Raw genomic sequence first — 15,898 nt, forward strand, 5'->3', positions numbered from 1 at the left:
TTCAGGAACCTTTTTTTTAATATTCTGGTAGTTGTGGTCTAACCCAACCCACACTGCAGTCTGTAATGTGCAATCACCTGTTTTAGTGTTTGCAGACTTGGGTGATTTTAAGTTACAATCCCGGAGATGTTAAGCTTTCCTTGAACTCACTTGACACTAAAGTGATCAGTGTTTATTGCAGTTGTGTTTGACGAAATTCCAGAGAGCCATTTTACATGAAACATTCGCCAGAGCTGCTGTCAAAATCTTTCCCGTCTCTGAACAATAGAATGTGGTTGAGTTTTAGTTATTGATGTTGTGCTATCTTCTCTCTACCAGCTTATTCTGTAATTTATCTTTATCTTAGACACAACAACTTCACTTCTTCAAACTCAAGACCACCTACTTTCTACTCCCTCATTTCACTGCTGTGGTGAAGAAGTAAAGCACTATGTATCTTAGCATTTTTGCTGACACGCTCACAGTAACTGTAGACCGGTTAAGTTTTACACATTCGAACTGCTTTAATCACCCTTCCGTGCTAAGTTATAACTGAGGTTGCCACTTGTGTACGTCATAAGTACTCGCCTGTAATTTAAAGTGACCACACCATAACTCTACATTCCCCCTCTACTAAATGTAACGCAAAATACATTACAGCAACGCAAACAACAGCTATGTTGCATAGCTTAATTGGCACAGACCCCTGAACACAACAACATGAGTGGGGTACAGCACATAACAGGAACCTGACAAACTCACACACCAGAAAAAGATGAGATGGCATGTGTAACTAATAAGGTACATAATAACCAACAAGGAAAGTCCATAATCAATCTCTGGAAGAACAATATTTCTCAACGTGCACACATTAGTTTTATCAGTCGTGGGGCTAAGTGGTGATGTCATTCCGATAACACTGGTTGAGGTGGCTGACTCTTCCTGAGCAAGTCACCACAGGTTGTCTACCACCTCAATCACTTGAGGTGATTTCTGGTGTGGCAATGGGCGGTGTGAGTGGTGTGGTGTCAGCGTGCAAAGCTTCTGTATCAGGTGCTGCTGAAGCGGGAATTTGTGGCAGGTCGTCCTCAGAGATGGCCGGTGGAGGTTCATCAACTCGGAGAAGGTGTCGCTGATTCCTGATGTAGTTGGTTCCTTGGGATGTTATCATGTAGCTGTTAGGCTGAGGGGCTGTGCCCTCTACTCTTGCTAACCTGTCAAAACCACGTGCAGTCTGCACCCTGACGGTTTGACCTGGACTTAATGCAGGGAGGCACCGGGCATTGCGGTCATGATATGCTTTCCCCCTCATCCTCTTTTTTGTGATAGTGGCTTTCACATTAGTGTGGACGGCTGGCTGGAGCATAGCTTGATCACTGGTATGAATGTTCTGGTCCACCTGGACAGAAGGCGCTGAGCGGGAGAGGGGAGTCCATCACAGGGAATGTTGCAAGCGTGGAGGAGAGCAGCTTGGATGTCTGTGCCATTCTTTTTTTTTTATTGTTCTTAATTTGTATAGCCCAATATCACAGATTACAAATTTGCCTCAGTGGGCTTAACAGCAACACAACATCCTGTCCTTAGACCCTCTCATCGGATAAGGAACAACTTTAACAGGGAGAAAAAATAGGAAGAAACCTCAGGGAGAGCAACAGAGGAGGGACCTCTCTCCCAAGATGGACAGCGTGCAATAGATGTTGTGTTTACGCAATTTACACTATACAACATTGAAAGAGGATAACAGAATTATAATGGACTTATGATCACGGTAACACTTTTCCAGGGGGTGCTTAGCGGATCATACAGCACGCTCAGCAAGGCCATTTGATTGCGGGAAATGAGGACTGCTCCGCATGTGTCTGAAGTCCCACGTGTGTGAAAAGTCTGAGAAGTCCTTACCAGTGAATTGGATTCCTCAGTCATGAGATTATGAGGAATACCATGTGTTGCGAAGTGTCGCTTCAGCTTTATGAAGGCTATGGTGCTTTTCATATCAGGGAGGTAGTCCAGCTCCAACCACCCCGAGTAAGAGTCCACAACCACGAAATGCATTATGGCATGCCATTCAAATATATCTGCTGCAGTGAATGACCATGGTAGGTCTCGGATTTCATGAAGGTGCAGTGGTTCCTTTGTGTGGTGAGGTGTGAGAGCATTGCAGGCCGCACAGCGAGACACCTCCCTCTCAATGTCTGTGTATATTGAGAGCCAGTACATGGTCCCCCGAGCTCTGCGTTTGGTGGGGTTGATACCGGGAGGGCCTTGGTGCAGCTCGCCAACATAGAACTTTTGCAGTGCAGGGGGTATTATTAGTCTTTGTCCACGGAGCAGAACTCTATCTTCGACAGTCAACTCTTCCTTCATTGAAAAGAAGGGACGCAGAGCGTGGGGTAATTCTCTTGAGGTGTTAGGCCAGCCATGCAGGATAATGTCAGAGAGCTGTTGACACATTACATCCCTTTCCACGACATTTCTCAGTTCATCTGTATGACGTGAGGAAAGCACTTGGACTGTCATGACGTCCAGCAGGTCATCAGTAAGTGCAGGCTCAGTCATCGGTAGGTGTGCACATGATAAAGCATCAGCAACAAAAAGTTCGTTACCGCATTTATAAATCACATCCAGGTTGTAGCGATGTAATTTCAACATCATGCCCTGCAGGCAAGGTGACGCTGTGTGAAGCGGTTTCCTCAGACTTGTTATTAAAGGCTGGTGGTCAGTTTCAACTGTGACAGGACGTCCATAAATGAAATCATGGAACTTCTTGGTTGCAAAGGCAAGAGCCAACATTTCTTTTTCAATCTGTGCGTAGCTTGACTCAGTGGGTATGAGGGCACGTGATGTGAATGCTACAGGCCTCCCTAGCTGGAGACACACCGCACCCAGACCATGCTGTGATGCATCAGCCGATATGACCACTGGCTTCGATGTGTCAAAAGAACTGTAGAACTGGTGGGTTTGTCACTGTTTGTTTCAGCTTGTTGAATGCCACATCATGGGCTTCATGCCAAGTCCACTCCACATCTTGGTGTATCAGTTGTCTCAGGGGACCAGTAACCTCACTGTATTGAGGGATAAACTTTGACAGATAGTTTGTCATGCCTAAGAACTGCTGCCGGGCTTTTTTGTCCTGCAGTTTATACCACACACAATGCAATCCCTTATCAATTCGTCGCGCAGCGCGCCAAAATCCTATTTCTTAGCCAGTGTTTGCAAAGTGAAGATGTAAGCTCGAACTGACTCACCAGGCATTTGACTAGCGGTGTTGAAAGCATGCCTGTCCATAATGATGTTTTTTGCAGGCAAGCACAATTCAGCAAACCTTTCCAGTAGAACCTCTGGGTCTTCGTGACTTTCTCCGTCTTCGTAAACGAATGATTCCGATTTTTCAACAGCCTCAAGACCGGTGAGGTTTAGGAGCGTGTAGGTTTGCACTTTCTTTGATTTATCCGACAGCCCTGCGTTGCAATGAATTCTCCATTCCTTGTCAAATTTCCGCCAGTTATCAGCAATATTGTCATCAGAAATTAAGGGGTCGATGCGATGAAGGCCTTGAGCCATTATCCGACTTCTGACAGCCTGTAACGTGCCTATAAACTCCACAGTAGACCGGTTAAGTCTTACACACTCGAAATGCTTTAATCACCCTTCTGTGCTGCTACAACTGAGGTCGCCACTTGTGTACGTCATAAGTACATGCCTGTAATTTAAAGTGACCACACCATAACTCTACAGTACCATTAAAATGAGCAACTACAAAAGTGTTTTTGATTTAGGTATTTGTGTATTAGCTATTATGTTAAACATGGCAGTGACAGACAGGAGGGTATCTAAAAGGACATTTGTTTCCATGCTGATCTTCAGGATTGAGCTTTGAATGTGATATACTTGTCACCTGTGAAGCCTTTTTCCATGATGGGACATTTATAGTACATGTGCACACTGCTGACGGGGTTGCATGTTACAGGCACTCGGCCCCCGTTAATCAAAGACCTCCCAGAACCCATCGAGAGTCTGATGACCCGATGCTGGGACAAAGATCCGAGCCAGAGGCCGTCCATGGAGGAGGTGCAGAACATCATGAGCCATCTGATGAAGGTAAACCATCCTATATGTCATATATCCAACCAGAATATCCAAGAATTAAAGGTCCTACATGCATTACTTGGACTTTTCTGAAGTATGACATGAAGAGTAAATATCAGTAGTGGTTGCTGAATATTGATTGAAATATCGCAAGCAACTTTTAGTGCTATTACATCAGCACCTTCCGCCACTGCCAGATGCTACGCGGCGTATTATTCTCCCTGGAAATTCTTACCTGACATTAACCATTTAACAAACAAGTCTTAAAGCAGTCATGATTTGGAAATTCACAGATTAGCTGTTGTCTGAAACAAATCAGCTAAAGAAAGAGTAAAAAAAAAACAAAAAAAACTGTTGTTTGCACATAAATCTTCAGGATTATAACTTAAAAGTGGTTATCCATCAATTCTTCAGTTTTGGTGGATTTGCCTTCATCCGGTGCGCACAAGAGTTCGTTTCCACACCACAAATAATAGAGTTGCATTTGAAGTGAACGTGATCCTGAACATGCAGAAAGCGTTTGTGTTTGACGGTCGCACATTTTGGTGTAACACTGGCAAGAGAAACCTGTGGTGGGGGCGTCCGGGTAGCGTAGCGGTCTATTCCATTGCCTACCAACATGGGGATCGCCGGTTCGAATCCACATGTTATCACCGGCTTGGTCGGGCGTCCCTACAGACACAATTGGCCGTGTCTGCGGGTGGGAAGCTGGATGTGGGTGAGTGTCCTGGTCGCTGCACTAGCATCTCCTCTGGTCGGTCAGGGTGCCTGTTCAGGGAGGAGGGTGAACTGGGGGGAATAGCGTGATCCTCCCATGAGCTACGTCCCCCTGGCGAAATTCCTCACTGTCAGGTGAAAAGAAGCGACTGGCGACTCCACATGTATGGGAGGAGGCATGTGGTAGTCTGCAGCCCTCCCCAGATCAGCAGAGGGGGGGTGGAGCAACAACCGGGACGGCTCAGAAGATTGGGGTGATTGGCCAAGTACAATTGGGGAGAAAAAGGGGGGGAAACCCCCCCCCCCAAAAAAAACGATAAATCTGTGGTAGCGTGTGTATTTTTGAGCCAGAAGACTGATCAGCGCTGTCATATCGAGCAATATGGCGAACCATATCAGACCTTTAATTTCATCTAATTTGACCTCAGAAAACATGTGGCTTTGCATTTTAGTGCCTATTGCTTGCGCCTCTGCAGTCAGAATGCAAGTTCCTTCTTCATCTCTTCCTTTTGTGGCAGACGTGACACGTTTCTTGTGTGCCCGCCATTACATTTGAATACTTTGGTTATTGCTGCCATAACCAATGAAAAATGCCTTATAGAAAACATGTAATTAAGCAGTTATAGAATGCCACTACATCGAATGGTTGTTGCTCCAAAAGCGCCAGTGGGAAAAGGTATCAATTATGGCATTTCTACCAGGAAAACAAATTACGGCTAACCACTTGAACAGTTGTAAAAAAAAAAAAAGATGTTGAACATGTCCTATAAGCAAGCCTTCACGAATAAAGTCGTGCTACGCTCGGCTGAAGCTGCTTATCGTTGGGGCTTGTTGTGGTTTGCACTGCAGTCCGGTCACCGTCACGTTGGACTTTTCCACAGTATTTCCCAGGTTCAGATGAGCCGCTCCAACTCCCTCACCAGAGTTCAGCTGACAGAAGCGGCTCCTCGTCTGCCACGAGTACAGGTGACCATATTTCATGTAATCTATAGCTACGAACTTTACAGTTTGTAAACTGTTAAGTTTACAAAACTTTACAAAGCATGACAAGTGTATCTGACCAGTGTAAAGATTTCTGTCCGTCTGTCAACTCGATAGGATTTATTGGCTTGAAGTCGGCATGAAGTACATGTGCACATCTTGCCCAAAGTACACAGTAGATAGTAGTGAAAATGAAGCAGAAATAAATTAAGATGGAATGAAAATAAATTGCTTAGTAAATCAACAGATTCTTAACATAAAAGTGTTCTGTATAGTAAGTGATGATTTAAAAAAAGCAGAACACTTTTGCTTATCAGGCAACAGAGAGTACAGAGTTCATGTCTTTCTGAGATTCTGGTGTGACATTACATATTGTTCTCCAAGAGCAAACGTTTCAAGATCCTTTCTCTTGCCGTCTGTAGATGGAAAGAGACGACTAATTACTGTTTCACTTGTATGGTAGCATATTGTGTACGCACATGGAAGCGGCAGAATTGTTTTCAGCCTTTTTGTAGATAAAGTGGCTGCTTGTTCGCCTCTCACAGGGTCGTACGCTGACTACACCATCAGCAGTAACAGGAGCGAGAGCAGCGCCGAAAACAGGAACTCGCAGGACAGAGAGGAAACCCTGAAAAGCATCGAGGCCAAATTTCCACTGCAGTTCAAACCCTCCAAGGTAATAGTATTATAAAAGGTTCTCCCAATACCGGGGATGTCCAGAGTACCAACGGGCCATGATGGAGGGTAAAGAAATACTAGGTAGCAGTAGAATGATAACATTATTGTGTTTATGCAACTTCATTAATTTGATGAGGTATTTTGAAACAAGAAAGTCCATTTGCTGGACAAAATATGCACTCTATAGTAAAGCTGGGCAATATCTCGATATATATGATGATATCAGACCAGATATTGTCCATGATTGTGGTTCTGGTAATATGGTGTGTGGCAAGGTTACTGCCACTGGTCGGGCTCAGAATGGAGGACGGACACCGTTTTGTTTTTTTCAGTTTTCTCCTTTTTCTCCCCAATTGTATCCAACCAATCACCCCACTCTTCCAAGCCGTCCTGGTCACTGCTCCGGGGAGGGCTGCAGACTACCACATGCCTCCTCCAATACATGTGGAGTCGCCAGCTGCTTCTTTTCACCTGACAGTGAGGAGTTTTACCAGGGGGACCTAGCACGTGGTAGGATCACACTGTCGTCGTCGTCCCCCCCCCCCCCCAAACAGGCGCCCCGACCAACCAGAGGAGGCGCTAGTGCAGCGAGCAGGACACATACCCACATCCGGTTTCCCACCCACCTGCAGACACAGCCAATTGTGTCTGTTATTGTGTCTGTCATCCATGCTGACATTTCACTGGCGTGCTGTGACGTAACCCCCCCCACCTCCTCCTACTCCTGCCACCCCCTGGTGATTGAATCGCTTATCAGCGATCTTAAGTTGCCACAACTGGATAATATGAAAGTAGAAATGATCGGCCAACCCTAGTGTGGGTGCATGTGTGTGTAGTCGCTTCCTCGGAAACAGGATGTGACGAACTGCTGACTCGCTACGTCGGTCCCGGGAAGGAAGAGTAAGGTGGTCCTCCGCCCGTGCTACAGCCTTGTCCAAGTCCTTAGGACGGTGGCGCTGGATCCAATCTGCCATCGCACCGGGCAGGCAAGTGAAGAACTGCTCCAGTGCTACTTGGTGGGTGATGTTGTGGGTGTCCTACAGACCTTGTCGTAACCACTGTCTCGCCAAGATGAAGGGGCAGCCAGCGTCCTCCAGGCAGAGCGTCCTGAACCGATGCTGATGTCCTTCTGGTGTGAGCTCCATCTGGTCCAGAACAGCTCACGGGATGGCACGGTAGTCCCCCTGGGAGGACGTCGGTAGGCTATGCGCAGCAGCTTGGGCTTCACCAGTGAGCAGGGGGAGTACGTGCACAGCCCACTCCTCATCCGGCCACCTGCACGCCAACACCATGCCTCCGAAGATGTCAAGGAAAGCTTCTAGGTCGTCAGTGGGTGTCATCCTGAGGACAGTGATCTGGAGCCGATGACTCGGGGAAGTGGCCAGATCACCTCCACGGGCAGCCGAAGGGTAGCGCACAGCTCCCTCAGGAGAGCCCGGTCTTCTTCCTGCTGAGCAGCCAGCTCCCGCAGGGCTTGGGTTTGTTGTTGCTGCATATATGCCTGGCTCTCCTGGAGGCTGGCAATTCGGTGGAGGAGTCGCCCCAGCGGAGTGTCTGTGCAACCATACGGACCACCACTGTGGCAAGGTTACTGCCACTGAATGGGGTTCAGAATGGAGGACGGACACAGTTTAAGCAGAACACAGGTCTTATTTGATACATATTCTCTTGCACGCTCCGTACAGCCGGTACGCCCTGGTGCTGGAACCCCCCTGTGTCGCTCTCTCCCTGTACCTGAGAGCGATGTCGGCTCCTCTCGCTCCTGTTTCCGTGTGTGCCTGTGTTCCCATGTGTCAGTCAGTGTCAGTCCAGGACCCAACCTCACTGCAGAATATAAAGGACAGGTTGGTTGTTTGACACACTTGAGGCTGATCATCAAAAAAACCTCGTTATCACGTCTGCTTTCCTGTGACCGCCCCGCCACCCACTTGCAGCCGAGGCTAAACAATAAGTTTTAGCAGTGAAATGAACATGTCTGCCTTTTTGGTCATCATATCCACATTACCAGCTTCCAGCTCCTTCCCTCTGGAGGCGCTACAGGTCACTGTCAACTAAAACTAAATGCTTTGCAAACAGTTTTTTCCCCTAGCCATCAGGATTCTGAATTCCTCCCTGTAGTCCCCTCCTCACACGACATTGGCATAAACACCACCATTCACCTGTTATGCCTGATATGTTTATTTCTGTTATGGTGTAACTGTATTGTTCGTGATAATATTTGAATGTCTCTTGTTGTCTATGTATGTATTGTGCTGCAGAGTGTAAAGCGTACCAAAAACAAATTCCACCGGCCTTGGTTGTATGGCTAATAAAATAATCTATGTATAATTTATCAACATTTTCTGGCGTGTAAATATTTTATGAAAGCACCGATAGTCACCCAGCTAAAAGTTACACAGTCCACTTTAGAGGTTTGTTGTGGCTTCCACTGATAGTTCATACTGTATTATATGACCTTCTATGAGCATCGGCTGTCACGTATACCCAGGCAAACAGTAAAATGTCATGAAAAATGGCCTTTTAAAAGTCCCGGAAAATAATTTCCTAAAAGACTGGGTAACCTGGTAAAAATTCAGAGTCATTTCCACTGCCATTGTCTGTATTTCAACAGACGTCCACGCTACGAGCCGGTCTGCCTTTGCCCAGAGTAGCAACTGTTGAGAACCAATCGGCACGCCCGCACAGTCCTGCTCCCAACACCAGCCAATCAGAGCAGAGGACACCGCTGAGTCCCACAGGTACGTCCTCTTCTCAAGATGATGATGATGATGATGATAAGTCATGTTTTTACACACCATGCCTTGCAGCAGATGCTTATGAGCTTCTGACATCTGGGCCACATGGGTCTTGCAGCCAGAAAAGGTTTTTTTTGTGTTTTTTTTTAACGTTGGTGAACAGTTGCATTGTTAAGGAAAAGTACACAACATACAAAAGTGAGCTGCTGAGCATCCGGCTAGTGTGCCAGTCTATTTCATTGCCTACCAGCACGTGGATCGCCAGTTCAAATCCCCGTGTTACCTCTGGCTCGGTCGGGCGTCCCTACAGACAGAGTTGGCCGTGTCTGCGGGGTGGGAAGCCGGATATGGGTATGTGTCCTGGTTGCTGAACTAGCGCCTCCTCTGGTCGGTCAGGGCGCCTGTTCGGGGCGGAGGAGGAACTGGGGGGAATAGCGTGATCCTCCCAAACGCTACATCCCCCTGGTGAAACTCCTCACTGTCAGGTGAAAAGAAGAGGCTGGCGACTCCACATGTATGGGAGGAGGCATGTGGTAGTCTGCAGCCCCCCCCGGATCGGCGGAGGGGGTGGAGCAGCGACCGGGACGGCTCGGAAGAGTGGGGCAATTGGCCAAGTACAATTGGGGAGAAAAAGGGGGTAACTCATGACTTGTAATGTGAGTGGCAGGTCTCACCTGGCGAACCTTTACCCAGCAGTTCATTTAAATAGCACCAAGGACAAGTTGCACCTGTCTTTATTTAGTTTACCTTCCTAGCTCCTCATACGTGGTTCAAACCACTTTCGGAAAGAACCGGCGTGGTTTAAAAAAAAAAGAGCTGTTTTCCTTTTGCACAGTGTGTAGTTCACCACTAAGAGGCGCTGCATCACATTAAACTGTTGTTTACCCCTATGCGGGCGGATGGTTTGTTTTTTACTGGGCTGTGCTTCAACAAAAGAATGTGATGCAGATGGATTACATGAGTAAATACTTTTATTCGTACAAACCCATTTCTTCATACACTGTGAGGTCGTGGTTTCAAATGTCCTGGTGACACAACTCCAAATACATGATGTAGCATTTTTGTATATTTAGTATATATTTATTATTGTATATTTGTGACCTATTCTGTTGTCACTTCTGGAAAGCAAATTTTAAGGTTGTGTGTGTATGTGTGTGTGTGTGTGTGTGTGTGTGTAGCGGTCAATGGTTTGGACAGCTCCATTCCCATGGCCTATCTGACACTGGATCATCAACTGCAGGTAAGTAGAAACTAGATCCTTTGGTTGGGTGTAATCATTAATTCTGAATTAATGAATTACAGTCTTCACATTTTTTACATGTCTTACTGTGTTTTTGTCAGAAACAAGGGCGATGTGCAGAACTGTAGCAACTACAGAGGTATAAAGTTGATCAGCCACAGCATGAAGATATGGGAAAGAGTAATAGAAGCTAGGTTAAGAGGAGAGGTGATGATCAGCGAGCAGCAGTATGGTTTCATGCTATGAAAGAGCACCACAGATGTGATGTTTGCTTTGAGAATGTTGATTGAGAAGTGTAGAGAAGGCCAGAAGGAGTTACATTGTGTCTTTGTGGATTTAGAGAAAGCATACGACAGGGTGCCGAGAGAGGAGGTGTGGTATTGTATGAGGAAGTCGGGAGTGGCAGAGCAGTATGTAGGAGTGGTGCAGGATATGTATGAGGGCAGTGTGACAGTGGTGAGGTGTGTGGTAGGAATGACAGATGGGTTCAAGGTGGAGGTGGGATTACACCAAGGATCGGCTCTGAGCCCTTTCTTGTTTGCAGTGGTGGTGGACAGGTTGATGGACGAGATCAGGCAGGAGTCTCCGTGGACGACGATGTTCGCGGATGACATTGTGATCTGTAGTGAGAGTAGGGTGCAGGTGGAGGAGAGCCTGGAGAGGTGGAGGTATGCACTGGAGAGAAGAGGAATGAAAGTCAGTAGGAGCAAGATGGAATACCTATGTGTGAATGAGAGGGAGGACAGTGGAATGGTGAGGATGCAAGGAGTAGAGGAGACGAAGGCATATGAGTTTAAATACTTGGGGTCAACCGTCCAAAGTAACGGGGAGTGCAGGAGAGAGGTGAAGAAGAGAGTGCAGGCAGGGTGGAGTGGGTGGAGAAGAGTGTCAGGAGTGATTGACAGAAGGGTAAAAGCAGGAGTTAAAGGGAAGGTTTAATAATAATAATAAATTAAACTTATATAGTGCTTTTCTAATACTCAGAGTGGCTTTGCAGTAAACGGGGTGAAACAAGACAACAGATAAACCCGACACAGACATACAGGGGTGGATGGGAAGGGGGGCTACGAGAGGGAGAAGCGGCAGCCACACAAGACGTCAGCAGTACTCTCCGACTTGGACAGATAGAAAAGGAAAAGAAAAACAAACATCATAAATCACATAAATCCCAGATGAAGTCTGAAGATAAACAATACTGTTTATATAGATATAGTTTGATGTTGTGTTAAAATACATAACCCGTTTCTTAACATGTTTCTTGTCATTTTGAGCGCCATGGTTTTTAAACTCTATCCGTCAAGATAAATACCCAATTGAGATATTAATGCATTACATATGTTAGTATGTCTGCTAAGAAACTAACCAACACCAAAATTAAAATTTTAACAACTTTTAATACTATTTTTCAAACAATTTAAAAGATGGTAGTTTACAAGATGGTTGTGAGACCAGCTATGTTATATGGTTTGGAGACAGTGGCACTGAGGAAAAGACAGGAGGTGCAGCTGGAGGTGGCAGAGGTGAAGATGATAAGATTTTCATTGGGAGTGATGAAGAAGGACAGGATTAGGAACGAGTATATTAGACGGACAGCTCAGGTTGGACGGTTTGGAGACAAAGCAGGAGAGGCAAGATTGAGATGGTTTGGACATGTGTGGAGGAGAGATGCTGGGTATATTGGGAGAAGGATGCTGAATATGGAGCTGCCAGGGAAGAGGAGAAGAGGAAGGCCAAAGAGGAGGTTTATGGATGTGGTGAGGGAGGACATGCAGGTGGCTGGTGTGACAGAGGAAGATGCAGAGGACAGGAAGAGATGGAAACGGATGATCCGCTGTGGCGACCCCTAACGGGAGCAGCCAAAAGTAGTAGTAGTAGTAATAGTAGTACTAGTAGTAGTAGTAGTAGTAGCAGTAGTACACTGTGTTTGTGTCCATTATCAGTAAACGTCTCAGCATTATTTGGTATTTTGGTGGGGGGGGGGGGTAAAAACCCATGCATGGAAAAAATTGAATCTATAAAATCATATATAAGCTTAGAGCTAATTAGTAAGTTCTAATCAGTCAATTCAAAGCACTTAATAGATTCAATTGCACATAAAAAATTTCACAAACCACAAAATGTTACACACAACATTGAGAAAAGCAACAGTTATGAATATTAGTTGTTTGGTATTTCAAAATGGAACTTGGCCTTTTTTTAATTATTGCCGTATCGTATGTAGAAGACTTGAAATTACAACTAATAACAAATACATTTCCTACAGTTGTCTTTGCTTTTATGCTGCAAATCATAATGAAACTTGTTTGTTTGTCAGATCCAGAATGTGAATGCAAACTACATCATGTTTTGACCTTTTCAGGGAACATTTAATCCATGTCCACTGTCTTTGCACATGTCTGTAGCCGCTGGTCCCGTGTCCGAACTCCAAAGAATCCATGGCCGTGTTTGAGCAGCATTGCAGAATGGCTCAGGAATACCTGAAAGTCCAGACAGAGATCGCGCTTCTTGTTCAGAGGAAGTAAGTCAACTCCACTCCCCTGCCCAGTGAGGTACATGTACACACCTGCACCGGGACCATTGAGAGTAGCTGGTTTAGGAGTCGGGAATCAGGAACACTTTATTTGTCATGTCACTTCATGCACTTGCGTACATGAAATGAAACGAAATTCCGTTCCCCCAGCCCAGCCCAGAGCAGCACAACACAAAAGACAACAACACATCCAAAAACCACAAGAACACACATATCCAAACTAACACACATATCAAAACGAAACAACAAAAAAAATCACTGTCCAAGGGAACGAAAGCCAGCCAGGGTGAATGTAGGAACTGCTGGTCCGCATGGGCTAGCAGTTAGCTTAGCCTGCCCCGCTCTCCCAGCCGATCCAGCACCAGCTCTCCCAGCCATCAAATAAAGACAAAACTTAGACGCAGACATGGACAAAGACATTGTATGGACGGTACTGGGTGAGGCTGCCGCAAATGTGAAGTAGCGCCGCCATCTTCCCACACCGGAAGCGGTGTAAGGTGTTATTTTAATTTAGGCTTGGGCAATATGGCCAAAATTGATCACAGTATGAGTAATTTTGTATCAGTGTAGGGGCATGTAGCACAATACATATTCTTTCTAAAAATTCAGTTTGGAAATGGTTTACTGATCCATCTTTGGGTGTTGAAAGAGGTTGCTCATCTATCCACCACCAACAGCCCTGGTGCGTCACTGTTTGCAGTGTATATTTTTCTGTTCCTTGTTGGGGTTTTTTTTCTTGGGGGGGGGGTTCCCCCTTTTTATCCTCCAATTGTACTTGGCCAATTACCCCACTCTTCCGAACTGGGCCGGTCGCTGCTCCACCCCCTCTGCCGATCCGAGGAGGGCTGCAGACTACCACATGCCTCCTCCCATACATGTGGAGTCACCAGCTGCTTCTTTTCACCTGACAGTGAGGAGTTTCACCAGGGGGATGTAGCGCATGGGAGGATCACGCTATTCCCCCCAGTTCCCCCTCCCCCCGAACAGGCACACTGACTGACCAGAGGAGGCGCTAGTGCAGCGGCGAGGACACATATCCACATCCTATTTTTCTCCCTGTTAAAGGTTTTTTTTAGGAAGTTGTTCCTGATCCGATGTGAGGGTCTAAGGGCAGGATGTTGTGTTACCGTAAGGCCCCTTGAGGCTAATTTGTAATTTTTGATATTGGGCTATACAAATAAAACTGACTTGACTTGACCTGACATCCGGCTTGCCACCCACAGACACGGTGTCTGTAGACGCCGGAGGCTACACGGGGATTTGAACCAGCAACCCCCATTTGGCTGGCAACAGTGGCGCCCCCAGAAATTTTTCATAGGGGGGCCAAATGGGGCCACTGAAAACCTTGGGGTGGCACACCAAAACCAAAAGCCATGACTAAATTTCGGGAATTCTATGCTGCTGTAGTAGTATACTGTATAGGCTAGTGGAAAACTGTCAATATGAGAGTTAAGAAAAATATACATTATTGATTTAAATGAACAGCACCTAATGTAAAATATCAGATAGAAGCTTATTATGCATAATCAGAAGCATATTCTGCATATGCGACTCGTGGCTGGGGGGGCCAGCGGGGGTGGGGGGGGGGCAGGGATAGTATCAGGGTGGCCGTGGCCACCCCTTGGGGGCGCCACTGGCTGGCAATGTAATAGGCCACTTGGACGCCCCATTGTTGGATTTTAAAATCTGAATCATGTCCACACACGACGCAAGTTTAGTAAAAAGTTCTTCTCCATCATATTGTGTTGTTCTGGATGCGTCCTGTTCTGCATTCACAGCTTGGCTCCGCTCCGTGTTGCTCTCACATAGTGATCACATCAAGCAGTTCTGCTCATATCCCATAAAGCCAGTATTACTGTAACGTAGCCCTACCCACTGATGTACAACATATAGGACAAGGCATACCAAAGGAAAAGGCTACCGCCGTGGAAACAGTATGGGCAACTCTCTACTGGGGGACAAATTTCTACCTTCCCGTGGTATACACCTTCATACCAGCCAACACTGTTTCAGTTGAATTGTTTATCTGGGTTTCCATCCGTTATCCAAACCACTTACCCTGCTCTCAGGGTCGTGGGGATGCTGGAGCCTATCCCAGCAGCCATTGGGCGGCAGGTGGGGAGACACCCTGGACAGGCCGCCAGGCCATCACAGGGCCCACCCACACACACACACTTGTTTCACTATCCTTATGAGGACCCCTCATTGACTACATTGATTTCCTAGCCCTTAACCACGCAAACTACATGCCTAACCCTAACCCTAACCTTAACCTTAACCCTAAAACCAAGTCCTAACCCTAAAATAGACCCTTTTACTTGGGAGGACCTCTAAAATGTCTACACAAGGTAGGTGGTTTCTGGTTTTTCTATCTTAATGAGGACATTTGGTCCACATTAGGATAGCTAAACATGTATACACACACACACACACACACCTAGGGACAGTTTAGTACAGCCGATTCACCTGACCTACATGTCTTTGGAACTGTGGGAGGAAACCGGAGCACCCAGAGGAAACCCACGCAGCCACGGGGAGAACATGCAAACTCCACACAGAGGACGACCCCCAGGTTGGACTACCCCGGGGCTCGAACCCAGAACCTTCTTGCTGTGAGGCGACCGCGCTAACCACTGCGCCATGGTGCTGCCCAAATTTATTTAACCCCAAATAATTTGGGTGTAAATCACACAATTTCTTTAACAACCAGCAAGCATGTTGGTTCATTTTCTCTGTGTGTGTTTTTACTTTTTGTTCATTTTGCGTTATTGCAGAACACCGTAACACACCCTTTAGTTTAACGTTACCACATTGAACCAAACGTGATGGCTAGCAGTGAAATGATTTTACTGTCCCATTCTACAGGTTGTTTTCCCCCTAATATTACTTCGAATTAGTGAATATGACAATTTACTGGTAAAACAAAGTAAAAAAAAACCTAAAACAAAACTC

General features: G+C 46.2%; 1 protein-coding gene across 2 annotated transcripts in view; it reads left to right on the top strand.

Moving 5' to 3' along the window:
- LOC130126249 (mitogen-activated protein kinase kinase kinase 7-like) overlaps positions 1-15,898 on the top strand; it is a 30,485-nt gene that overhangs the window by 11,254 nt on the left and 3,333 nt on the right. The window contains exons 8-13 of one of the 2 annotated variants that reach the window (XM_056295674.1): positions 3,947-4,077; positions 5,664-5,748; positions 6,309-6,439; positions 9,053-9,179; positions 10,355-10,416; positions 12,819-12,934. In XM_056295674.1, the coding sequence (XP_056151649.1) occupies positions 3,947-4,077; positions 5,664-5,748; positions 6,309-6,439; positions 9,053-9,179; positions 10,355-10,416; positions 12,819-12,934 (652 nt within the window). The remainder of the gene's footprint in view (positions 1-3,946; positions 4,078-5,663; positions 5,749-6,308; positions 6,440-9,052; positions 9,180-10,354; positions 10,417-12,818; positions 12,935-15,898) is intronic. The other variant, XM_056295675.1, reaches the window with a different exon arrangement.

Source organism: Lampris incognitus, chromosome 16, assembly GCF_029633865.1.
Source record: "Lampris incognitus isolate fLamInc1 chromosome 16, fLamInc1.hap2, whole genome shotgun sequence".
Lineage (NCBI taxonomy): Eukaryota > Metazoa > Chordata > Actinopteri > Lampriformes > Lampridae > Lampris > Lampris incognitus.